Below are 13342 nucleotides of genomic sequence, written 5' to 3' on the forward strand. Positions count from 1 at the left end.
AATTTCAAAGCCCGAATTCTCCTCAGGCCCTTGCCAGTGCAGCCTGCTGGCGCTTGAAAAATTTCTTGGATTCGGCACACCGCTCACTCTTACAGCCAGGACACCTCAGTTCCATCTGCGGAGAGCAGGAGATCCCGCTATCAATGTGCGCCTTGGCGATGTCGGCTAGGGCGCGAATGAAAAGTGGGTTGTCGTTCAGGCTTTCCACACGCTTGACGGTGTTCGGATGGCCAGAGTCGGGAATGACCTCTTTATCAATCTCGAACAATGTTTCGATGTGATCCGAGGTGAAGGCGATGGGAATAAGCACCAGATCCGTTTGACCCTTGCGGCAATAGCCCTCAACGGTATCAGACGTTTGGGGCCCCAGCCAAGCAGAAGGGCCAACCTGAGACTGCCAGCAGAGGCGATACGGGTTGGAAAAGTTCAGGCGCTGCATGACGGCATAGACCGTCGCGGCGACTTCGGCCGGGTACGGGTCACCCCGATTGACGACGGACATGGGGAGACTGTGGGCTGAGAAGAGGAGAACGGCCTCGTTGCGTCGCTCCTCCGGGTACTCGGCGAGCGTCTTCTCGATGTTCCGTGCGAACGCCTCCACCAGCCCGGGATGTACAGGCCATCGGTCAATGACGCTCCAGGAAATGGTGCCATCGCCGTTGGCCCCGGCCGCAGCGGACTTGCCCTCGAGCCGCTGCCGCCATTTCCACAGCTCGTTGAGACTGCTCCCCGTCGTTGAGCACGAGTATTGCGGGTACTGTGTGAAAGCGACGGCCCGTCCTCCCTTGCCCCTGCCAAAACCATCGTCTAGCAATCGGGTGTACATTTCCTCGGTCAGGGGATCGGCGTATCGGAAGGCAACATAGGGTTTATGCGGCGCCGTCTGGGGGGAGATTTCATCAAGAATCTTGCACATCTCCTCGTTCTGGTACTCCGACCATCTGCGGATTGGAGACCCTCCGCCAATTTCGGCGTACTGCTCCTTTATCTTGGGCGTCCGTCGTTTGGAGATCAGCGGCCCGAGGTAGCTCTGAAGACGACCGAGGGGGATCAGATCACCGTCAGCCTATTGGAGTGTCGAACATTCAAATTGGTTAGCTTGGTCGAACCCATGGGACACACACAAAATCGTACGTACGAAGAGTTTGCTCAAAAAGTCTCCCACTTCATCTGTTGTGGATGGTCCTCCCATATTCAGAAAGACCATGGCCGTTGGACCTTTTGCGCCGGAAGCATTCTGGGTAACGGGAGGCACTGTCGCCAATCTTCGGAATTGAGATTGGGCGGTCCTGATTTGCCTAGGGATGCCCGAGGATGCCGTCCATGCTTGCGGCAGGCTCCTTGTGAACTGCGTCGCGGCCCGCCGGGACATCATTGTTAGTGGGCTGTTGTCGTGTGGCTTGTCGTGAGGATCAAGAGAAGATTACAGGGAAGTCTGTTTTTTTTTTTTTTGTTTTTTTTCTGCGAGGGGGGGGAGGGGGGGGAAAGATTGAGTGTATTATTATGTCGTCCTCGGAGACGGTGGGAAAGCAATAGTAATGATTACCTACGATACTTCGGTCTCGGAGCTCCGTCCTGCGTCATAGCGGAACTCGGAAAGCCAAGACGGCCGAGACCCACTAACAGGAGTACCACTATTTGCAAGCGGCCTGTCTACTATTTGCAAGCGTCTTAAGCCTAATTAGGAAGGTTACGCGAGCCCGTGTAGTAGTCTGTATACGCCACGATCTTAGCTGCAGATATCCCGTACCGGTACGTAGTATAATAGAATTTTTATGGTGTTAAGTTTTAAGTGAGTCTAAGTGAGACTTAAGATTCTTAAATAAGTTAAATTCACTAGTAAAAATAATATATTTCTGAATCGATAATCTTATTCAAACCTATCCTAAACTTAATCGCTGTTTATCGTAAAATAACTATTCGACTAAGGCCACTGATTACGCTACGGCGTAACCTAAAACTTACTTCTAGCCGCCTATTAATTTAATAGCGGTATATCTATATACGCCTGGAACACCTCCTATTAAGTAGACTAATATACCTGCTAAGACTTAGGCCACTGTATTTAGCTAGGCGCCTGCCCGTAAGGTATATAGCGATACCTATTAGTAAGTGCTAAGACTATCTCGGCCCTAAGCTTAGTAAATAATACGCGAGTAGTCTCTATAGCTATTATAGTAGCGGCCTATACCGGATTAATTCGCTTACGCCGCGGCCTTAGTTAATCCCTCTTATGCTACGATAATAAGCGGCCACTTTGAGCCCTAGGGCCTTAAGCCCTAGCCGCCTAAGTCCTAGTAGCCTAAGTCCTAGGCGCTTAAGTGCCGGGAGGGCGTGGCCGTTACGGCTCGCCACGAGTAGCAGGCAGCTCCCTTAATCGATTCCGATTTAATCGGATAGGAAAAGGATCTAGGATTCAGGTTCTTTCGCGTATCTATCGTATTTTAGGCTAAAATAGGTAGTAAACGGTTAGAAATAGGATAGCGCGAGAGGTACGGATAAATATACTAGGCTTTAATTAACCTACTAGTAAGGGTTAACTTAAATACGTTCTAGCACGGTTATAGCCTCTAAATAATATAATATCGTGTAACGGCATGGTAGCCCGAATTACGCCTAAAACGTCCCTATATAGTTAGGAAAAGGCTAGCGAGTCCTAAACGCCTAGTTTATAACTAAATACTACTACTATATAAGCTTTAGTGCCTTAAATATGACTTTAAAAATAAGATTAGAAACGATAGGTTGATTTATATAGATTATTACGTGCTTCCTACCCGCTTCCGCTAAACTAATCTTTAGCCGCTTAGTCTTTTTTATTACTATTAGATACACCTAGGAAAAGAGCTTATTAAGATTAGCTAGGCGGCCACGAAGATAGGTCTTTAGCTCTGTATAGGCGGACTCTATACGACTCATAGCCTTAATACCGTAGTTATAGAAATGCTTAACTACGTAGTTATAGAACTAATCACGATATAGTAGATAGGTTTATTTAAGATAATCTATAAGAGCTAATACGGCGGTTAGTAAAGATAAGTAGGGTGGTAGAAAATAGGGCGGCGGAAAAGACCTACCGATCTATTCGCGGCCGAACCGTCGCTTTAACGAGTCCTAGTGCTTATTAAATTCATCCTCGGTTAGTGCGTATATACACGATTTCCATGAATCTATAAACTTATCTATAGTCGATCCGTTAAACGGCGCCTATACCGAAACACGTGAATTTTACTATCTTTTAGTATAGCCGCTATCCGTGATTTCGCCGGTAATTAAGGCGGCGATTTCTAGATTACGGGTAAGTTAAGAGGCGATAAGATCGTTATCCTAGTCTTTTTCGCGGGCGCTAGCGTTATATTCTATATTATTATTATATTCTAAATTTATTTATATAGCTAATACTCGGTTAGTAAAAAGTTTTTATATACTAGTCTAGATTAGGATAGTAAAGCGATAATAGGACTAATAATACTATAGAAAAAATTTTTATCGCCCTATAGCCCCACCCTATAAACAAAGAATATTCTATATATAATAAATAAGACTAACTACTAAAAAAAAGATCGTGAACTTACCCGCCGGGAAGAGACTGGTTCCCTTAAGAGGGCTAATCTATTTCTTTCTGATATAAAGGTTAACGTTCTTTAGGACGTGCTATATACAGATTTATTAATTAATAGCTAGGAAAATAATACTTAACGTATTTTTAAGGGCCTTATCGAAATTAGTGATAATAGAACTTAGAAACTCGATATCCTCGGTTACGAACACCTCTCTAATACGGCGATAGATCTATCTAAAGGCCTCCTAAGTCTCTCTTAATACTAGGGCAAAATAGTAGTTATAGGAGCTATAGTCCGCCGCTACGCCTATAACCTTAAAAAGAGGTATATTAAATCGATTCACCTAAGTAGAGGTTAGTTAATAGTAAATAATCACGGAGCTTTTATTAACAGAATAGGTATAATCTATACTTAAAAGCTCCGGATTCTTTCTCTATTAATTAACGTAGTCTCGATAAGTCTAAAAAATTATATCGATACGGCCTATATTATAGTTAAAGTGTTTATACACGTGGTATTCGCCTAACGATCCCGCCTCTAACCTCTTAAGGAAATACTACGTCGATAATAAAGGGCCGTACTTCTCCCGCTATAGCTGCTATTAATAGTTACGGATATCTTATAGGCTAAGCATAAGACCGCCGGCGATATCGTACTTAAATTTTTGCTATAGTTACGTAGTAATTTAAGAGGCTGTTAGTCTGCCTATACCCGATAACTACTCGACTATTATCTTAATCCGCGATACTCTAATCGCTTATTACGAATCTAGCCTCGCGGTTACCGACGCCGCCGCTATGTTTAATATAAGTAAAGGGTGGTTATAATAGTCCTTATCGCCGATAAAAAAATACCACGCCTCCCTAATTAGTACTATCTTGGTAGCCTAAAGGTATCTAATTTTAGTTATTTTAGTGGCTTTTATAACGGCTTTAGATGGCCTCTACGCACCGCCATGGTTATAGGCGAGGGTAATCCGAGAGACTATACCGCTAGCGAGTCTTTTATTACCTGACTTTATAATACTAAAGCCGTAGCCACGATAGTACGCCTTAACGGCCACGAGTAGCTTATCCGGGTAGGCGGACGCCGGGATTACGGGTTTTAGATAAGTAAAGGATATAACGCGTTCTAAGATACTTTAATATAATAAAAAAAGAGTTAAAATGGGTGTGATTTTGCTATGTGGAATATCAGGTATAAGTCGTAGCGATTAAGGCCTGTCTTAACACCATAAAAATTCTATCGTGATACGTACCGGTACGGGATATCTGTAGCTAAGATCGTGGCGTATATAGACTACTACACGGGCTCGCGTAACCTTCCTAATTAGGCTTAAGACGCTTATAAATAGTAGACAGGCCGCTTGCAAATAGTGGTACTCCACTAACAGAAAAGAAAAAGGGATTATATATAATTAATTATATAGTATACACTAGAATACCTCTATAATTGTATAATAGGGTATATTCCGAATCTTCCTAAACGGGATGGTTTCGAAGGTTCGCGAAACATATCTATACTAATAGTTTATGTTAATATTATATATATAATAAGTAATAATTATAATAATTATAATAATAATAAATATAATATCTAAGTTAAAATAAATAGTATATCGTTTATAACTATATAACTAGATATCTACTTTATAACCGGCTTAACCGATACTATAATACCATATATCTTATATATATATATATATACTTAGCTTATAATATATATATTATAAATACACTAGGTATCTATCACGGGTTAACCCCTTGAATATATTGTTCCGGCACGAGGCCGGAACCGCTAATCAGCGCGCAGGTCTAACGCTTAGACCTCGCGCTGCCCTTACCATAGATTCGTATAAACCTAGTAAATCCTGCGCTCCTCTATAGACCTTTTCCTTTCCTTTCCTTAATTCTAGCTAATATAATTATTCGGCCTTACTTAGTGCGATTAACCTATAACTAGCCGCTTATATAGCTAGAATTTAGCGAACCCTACGCGCTGTGTTAGTATAGAGTCAGATATAAACACGCTGTTAGGCGGCGGCGGTCCTATAAACCCCGCTAAGCTAGCTAAGTAGACGGATAAAAGGATTACCGAAGCTATTAATATAACGCTTAGTCCCTTATAGAAATAGATAGCTTAATAATAAAAGCTACTTTAATAACTTATAAATAGTCTTATAAACGCCTAGGCCCTATAGTAACCTACCCCTAACCTCGCGCCCCCCTTGGAGGGAACCCTTATAAACACACCTACTAAGTCGGTAGCAGGTCCTCCGACCCTAGTAATCTCTACTCCCCCTTAGATTATAGTCCTATAAGAACTAAGCGAACTATATCCGCTATATACTAAGCCCCTGCTATACCCTACGAAGTTTAGTAAAAGATAAATAAAGTACGCTACCTAGTCGTAGTAGATATATAATAAGCTTTTACTAAATAAACACTTATTTAATAACTAAACCGAAATATAATATTATATTAACTTATACTTAGAAGGGAGTGCTTAGTAAGTAGTATTAGCCCTTTACGCTATTAGGGGGCCGGGAGGTACCCGTGACCTAGAGTCGTTCTTTACCTACCTAGACCGTATATATAAGGACCAGAATAAATAGCCTCGCGCGGCCTTCGCGTTATATTCCCTTAAATAACACAAGGAATAAACCTTCTCGTAGTTTCTACTAAAATTTAAGAAATAAATCGCTTAAGTAGGTAGTAGCGAGTAGGTAGACTCGGTAAAGATTACCTTCCTAAAAGGAGCCCTAAGCCAGAAACTATATAGCGCCTTAGTTACTACGACGTTACCCTATAACTATATAAGCTAGGTTATTAAGGTCTAGAGTATCGCCTAGAAGCTAGAAGGTCTACGCCTAACTAGCCGGAACACTTATATACCGAACCGAACCCGGAACTAAGAGACCGACGCTAATAAAGACGTTATAATAGCCGGGATTAATTAGGTCCGGCCTAATACGACTATAGACCGACCTCGCGATAACCGGGAGTGCTAGGGTTATAGGAAAAAAGGATATATCCGTATAAACTATAAGTCCCGGGATAAGGGATCGAAGGCTAAGGGCGCCCGCGTAGCGAAGGTTTAGGCCGGGGATAATAATATCGCTATAAGCTTAGACGGTTCGGATAATAAAGAGTTAGGAAAAGAATAGCTTTAATATAAAAACGGGTATTAAAGCCGATAGCCGCTTTATAGCGGGAGTAGGAGGCGTTTAAATACCTAGCTAATAGCGACTTAGCTCTAATATTAATATAAGTAAATAAAAGATATATATATATACTTTTATAGATACGGGTTATAACTACTATACTACTAGAAATAAACGCTTTACCTAAACACTTTAGTTACCGTTAATCGATAAAAGAAAACGACTATTAAAAGGATTCTTAGATACGTCTAAGCCGGCCACTAATACTAGGATCGCCGCGTTTAAGCTTAAGATTAGCGGCTATATATAATAAGTCTTCGCCTATATAATAAAAGGACTAGATTAGGATATATTCCTAGGAAAACCGTGGCTAGAATATAACGATATTATATACTATATAAAGAATCGTAGGTTATATTATAGAGTCGCCGATATAAACCTATAACTAGGAGGCGAAGAAGAACTAGCCGATATATAAGCTATCCGCGAGGTAAGGCTAGTCTTAGGATTAGTATTTATAGCTATAATACGACGGATAAGAAAGGGATTAAAAGGAAAAGAAAAAAACGAGTTTAATACCTTAATCCAGGCTATTAGTATACGGGATATCGATAAGGCCCTCTATAAAAAGGAACTAGTAGACCCTTAGGACTATATCCCTACGAATATACTATAAGAGTTCGGTAACCTCTTTACGCCTAATAAGGCTAACGATTTACCCCCCTACCGACTAGGCGTTAACCACGAAATCACCCTAAAGCAAGGTCCTAATAAACTCAAGCCGACTCTACTATAGGGGCCCCTGTATAGTATATTAAGGGAAGAGTTATTAGTGCTCCGGAAAACGCTTAACGACCTAATAGATAAGGGATTTATATAAGCTAGTAGCTCGGCGGCTACTGCGCCGGTCTTATTCGTAAAGAAGCTAAGGGGCGGGCTACGCTTTTACTATAATTATAGAGCCCTAAACGCGATTACCTAGCGGGATCGCTACCCCCTCCCCCTAATCACTAAGACCCTATATAACCTAGCTAACGCTAAGTGGTTTATAAAGCTTAATATAATCGCCGCCTTTTATAAGATCCGTATAGCCCCCGGGTATAAGAGTAAAACAGCCTTTAGAACGCGCTTTAGTCTCTTTAAGTAGCTAGTATACCCTTTCGGACTAAGCGGCGTACCCGCTACCTTCTAACGCTATATTAACTAGACCTTATAGAAGTTCCTTAACGACTTTATTATAGCTTATATTAACGATATCCTTATTTACTCGAGTAGATCTTATAAGGACTATAAGGTAAAGGTCCGACTAATACTATATAGGCTTATAGATACCGGCCTAAACCTAGACCCGGCTAAGTATAAGTTTAGCGTAATAATAATAAAATACCTAGGCTTTATTACTATAGTAGGTAAAGGAGTATCCTACGACCCTAAGAAGTTAAAGCCTATCCGCGACTAGGAGGCCCCTACCTCCGTAAAAGGAATATAAAGCTTTTTAGGATTCGCGAACTACTACCAGATATTTATCTACGACTTCGTAGGCATTATAGCCCCCCTTATAGTATTAACGAAAAAGGACCGGCGTTTTAGGTAGGGGGCTAAAGAAGACGCCGCCTTTAAGGAACTAAAACGACTCTTCTAGATAAAGCCTGTCCTGTAGTTATAGAACCTAGACTATAAGACTATATTAGAAACCGACTACTCGGGCTATACGCTAGGTAGTATCCTATCCTAGGTGGATAAGTGTAACGAGATAATCGCAGACCCACCGGCATGCAGTCGGACCGATGGCCGCGCACGGACCACCGATCCGAACCTATCTCTGTGTGTACGTTAAGGGATCAGTTTAAATCCCTTAACTTAAAGTCTTGGTTTAAAGTCAGCGCTTGGTTAACGAATATACTGCGATCACTCTGCGATACTAAGCTATCGAGCCTTTTCTGTAATATCTTTTCCTTAACTAAAGTCTACGGACTTTCCTTTTATTATAATTCTTTAACTTTTATACCTTTAAGGTAGTTAGGCCGAAGATACCACCGAGAAGGACTCGAGGAATAAGCGTTCCCCCGGGGGAGCTAATAAGGACGCCGAGTAGGCGCCCGTTATACCGAAATTAATAACGACGGTACCCGAGCAGGGACCGGATAAAAACAAGGGGTTAATGGATACGCCGGTTACGCTCGGTCCTAAGGATAGTGGTTCGTAGGTCGATCGGCGATCCGTTACCGGCCCCTTAACGTTAATATAAAAGGCGTTAATTACGATATTTTTATAGTATCTCTAGTAATAGAGCGAGATTAATCGAGTAATTATAGAGAAGCTCGCTAAACGACCGGCGCCCTAGCGCGATTACGAAAAACCGCCGGTATATAATTATAAGCTAATTAGAGAGTTATCCACGGTTATAGAAATCGATAACTAGTTAGTAGCGATTAAGGCTAGGAATTAGTTTAGACCTAGTACCCTAATGCTATAGCAGATCGAATAGGCTTTAACGAAGCTCGAATATACCTTCTAGACGTCCTAGAGGTATTATGCCCGGAAGATTACCGACCCGAATTAGAATGACTTTATAGCGTTTATTCGGCGAGAGTATCTATCCCGGGATATATAACGGTACTATTACCGTAAAGAACTTCGTAAGCTACGAATAACCGGCGATATAACGCCGATAAAGCTGTTTAAATAGTAGGATAACCTATATAGGCTATTAGGCCAGGAGATAAGCGGAAGCGAAGAGCGTGCCTACGACTATTTTAGTTAGCTACCCCTGCGTATTAAGGATAAGATATAAGAGCGGAAGACTAAACTAGATAAGGCCGTAACGCTAGCTTAAGAGGCGTAGCTATTCTAGGATATAAGCCTTATTAAGAAGACGAATAGTAAGCGGTCGGATACTGGCCGTAAAAGGACCTTATCGAACTTCTAGTGTTCGGATAATCGCTTAAGCCGGGTAAGCACTCCGGCGACGGGCCGGTGTATACCCGCCGAGCTAAGTAAGGCAGACTTAAAGGGGGCGCCCTTAACGGGTTAAAAGGCCCCGGGCCTAGAGCCCTTATAAGCATAGCCTAGTACGCGTGCGTTTATAGGCGAGTGCTATAACTATAGTAAAAAGGGCTACTATTCTAAGGACTATTATAGTAATAAGGAATAGCGGATAACCGATAACGGGGCGGCGAAGGCTTGTGCCCGTGTTAGTAACGTATACGCTATATATAATAACCTCGATAACGATATTCGGGTTAGGGAACTTTATTTATCGGGAAACGAGTCGGCGTAGATAGGGAGGCCGAACCTATACCCGATAACCGGCCGGCGATTATAGTTAGCGAGGTGGCGAGATTTATAGCGATAGTAATCCGTTATAGAAAGGAGATTAAGTTTAGTATGGATTTAGATACCTATACGCAGGTAGATATTATTAGCCCGGCGTTAGTGGAACGCCTAGGGTTAAAACCGCTCTTAGAGATTAAGACTCCGGAGATTAAAGGCTATAACGGTAGCCCGGCGAGGGTTCGCGGAGCGTACGGCTTAGCTTTTTATCTGCTAGACGTAGAGGGACGGCCACGCCTATTAAAAAGGGTCTTCCTATATACGGATCGACGTAAGGGTACCGGATAATTACTGCTTTTAAATAATAGTATAGGTTAGGAAGGTATTATAATTAATACGGCTCGCCGAATATTCGTCTACGGGCCGATCTTAATTATAGATCCCGAGCTATAGGCTCGCGAGGTTATTAAGAAGTAGGCGAAGGCGTATATTATATATATCGCTACCGTTACTACTATTACACCAGGGACGCCGGATATAACTATACTATCTATAGACGACGAGGTGATATACGGACTAGTTATTAAACTACTACCGGAAATCGCTAACTACTAGGATATATTTTCGGAATAGGCCGCGAAGGAGCCGCCCTTACTAAAGGATACCGAATACACGATCGACTTATAAGACGGGAAGGAACCGCCGTTCGGGCCGTTATATCCCCTATCTCGAGCCTAGCTAAAGGAGCTAAAGAAGTATATCGCTAAAGGGATAGCGAGCGGTCGTATCTAATAGTCGACGAGCCCTATAGGCTTACTAATACTATTCGTGCCTAAGAAGGATAGTAGCTTATAACTCTATATCGATTATCGAGGGTTAAACGCTATAACGATTAAGAATAGGTACCCTCTGCCCCTAGTTAGCGAGCTATTAGATAGGCTCGCCGGGGTAAAGTACTTTTCTAAGGTGGATATCCGAGATACCTATTATAGGATCCGGATTAAGAAGGAGGACCGCTAGAAGACGGCGTTTAGAACGCGATACGGCTATTATAAGTATACGGTTATGCTATTCGGGCTAACGAATACTCCGGCTATTTTCTAGGCGTATATTTACCGAGTACTCGCTGGTTTACTAGATATATATTATATCGCTTACCTAGATAATATCCTTATATATTCTATATTAAGGGAATAGTATATAAAGGACCTAAAGAAGGTCCTGGATCGGCTTTATAAGGCCTAGCTATACGCGAAGCTATTAAAGTATAAATTTTACTATAACCGAGTAGACTTTCTAGGGTTTATAATAACCCGCGAAGGTATCGTAATAGATCCAGAACGTATACGTATAGTCGCCGAGTAGCCGGCGCCCGAGTTATTCCAGGATATCTAAGTTTTCCTTAGTTTTACTAATTTCTATAGGAGGTTTATTAAGGGATACTCTAGAGTCACCACGCCGTTAACTACGCTATTAAAAGGTAGTTAGGCGGGTAAAAAGAAGGGACCTTTTAAGTTTCCGGATAACGCTAAGCGGGCGTTTAAACTACTAAAGGTCGCCTTCGGGTTAGCGACTATTCTACGGTATTAGAATCTAGTACTGGATATAAGGGTTAAGATAGACGCCTCGAATAAGGCTATTTCCGGGATCCTGAGTTAGAAGTACGAGACTAGATAGCGACTAGTCGCCTACTTCTCGCGGAAGCTTTCCGAGATAAAGTAACGATAGGGTATAGGGTAATAGGAGCTATTAGCTATAATAGAAAGCCTTAAGTATTAGCGTTACTATCTCGAAGGTATAGGGCAGGCGTTTACTATGCTAATAGACTATTAGGCGCTTAAGGGCGTGTTAAATACAGCAACTCGACATAAGTGTCGAGCCAATGTACTTACTTACGACACCTATAACGTGGTGTTGTAAGTATATCGGCTCGACAGTTTTGTCTCGTCACTATACGCTAGCGCGGGACCTTCGCGGAAGGCTTACTAGGTGGGTATACCGATTATCGTTATTCGACTTCGAGGTTTAATACCATCCAGGCAAAACTAACCCGGTAAACGGCCTATTAAAATAGCCGGATTATATAGTAGACGAAACGCCGTATAATAATATGCTTCCTACCTTATTATAAAGATTACGACTAGTTAGCGACCTCCCGATAAGCGTTCGCTAACGAATCACGAGTATCTATCTTACCCTAATAAGTAACGCGGTAAAGATTATATACGTTTAAGCCGCTTAGGTAACGCTACCCGAATATAGGCCTAGTAAACATAAGCGGGTATAGACTCTATAAGAGGGGGCCCTGCCTAGCTTAAGAGAATATAAGGATAAAAGAGGGCTACGACCCCTATATCCTATTAATAGTACCCGGCGTGTTATCGTTACTACTATTACCTGCTCCTAAACATAAGACGTAGGGTATAGGGCGACTGCCTAGCGAAGGGTCGCTGATAAGATATCGCCGATGCCCGAGGCTAATAAGGCTAGGGTTACTATAATACCGGATTAGTATATCCTATATTCTATAGCTAAAAAGCTAGCTAGGAACAAAACGGCAGGTCGGTGCACTATTAGCGAGGAACTAGAAGATCTAGTTAGAGGGCTATAAACCACTAACCCGGATTATATATCCTTAATTAAGAATATTCGCTAAGGGACCGGAAAGAGAGCGGGGTACTCTCTTAGAGATAAGGACGTACTACTATTTAAGGGACGGCTAGTACTACCTATATAGGGCGCCCTAAGGGCGGAGGTCCTATAATAGCACTATAATAACCCCCGAGCCGGGTATATAGGAGCGAATAAGACGCTTAAGCTAATCTTAAGAAAGTTCTACTAGGTGGACTTAGCGGCGGATATTCGCGATTATATCGCTATATATTCGGCGTATTAAGGGGTATAGGTACTATAATATAAGCCGTATAGTTAGCTATAGACGCTGCCGTTACCTATATACCCGTTCTAAGAGATTAGTATAGATTTTATTACGGGTCTACCGCCTATAAAAGGGGCCGATAGGTAAACGTATAACGCTATTTTAGTGGTTATTAACTAGTATACAACGTATACCCTGTTTATTCCTACGCGGAAGGACCTAATAGCACCCTAGCTAACGGCGTTACTATATAGGGAGGTTAAATGCCGATTCGGTAGCCTAGAGGGTATAGTGATAGACCGGGATAAGCTATTTATTAGTTAGTTTTAGATAGAGTTCTGCTATAAGCGGGTAAACGCTTAGCGACTATTTACTATATACTACCTATAAACGGATAGTTAGACTGAACGAATATATTAGTTCCTAACTAAGTACCTATAGACAATTACCGGCGATACGACGATA

The 13342-nt window shown here is 42.1% G+C and overlaps 1 protein-coding gene across 1 annotated transcript; it reads right to left on the minus strand.

Annotated features, from left to right (window-relative positions):
- Positions 1–22: 22 nt before the first annotated feature.
- Positions 23–1375, minus strand: ACRALDRAFT_2096190 (uncharacterized protein; the record flags this gene model as incomplete). The annotated part of the gene is made up of 2 exons (XM_071022770.1): positions 23–1066; positions 1139–1375. 2 exons carry the CDS (start codon positions 1373–1375, stop codon positions 23–25), a joined length of 1281 nt encoding a protein of 426 aa, XP_070880188.1.
- Between the last annotated feature and the right edge of the window lie 11967 nt (positions 1376–13342).

Source organism: Sodiomyces alcalophilus (genome assembly GCF_042370955.1).
Source record: "Sodiomyces alcalophilus JCM 7366 unplaced genomic scaffold ACRALscaffold_1, whole genome shotgun sequence".
Taxonomy (NCBI): domain Eukaryota; kingdom Fungi; phylum Ascomycota; class Sordariomycetes; order Glomerellales; family Plectosphaerellaceae; genus Sodiomyces; species Sodiomyces alcalophilus.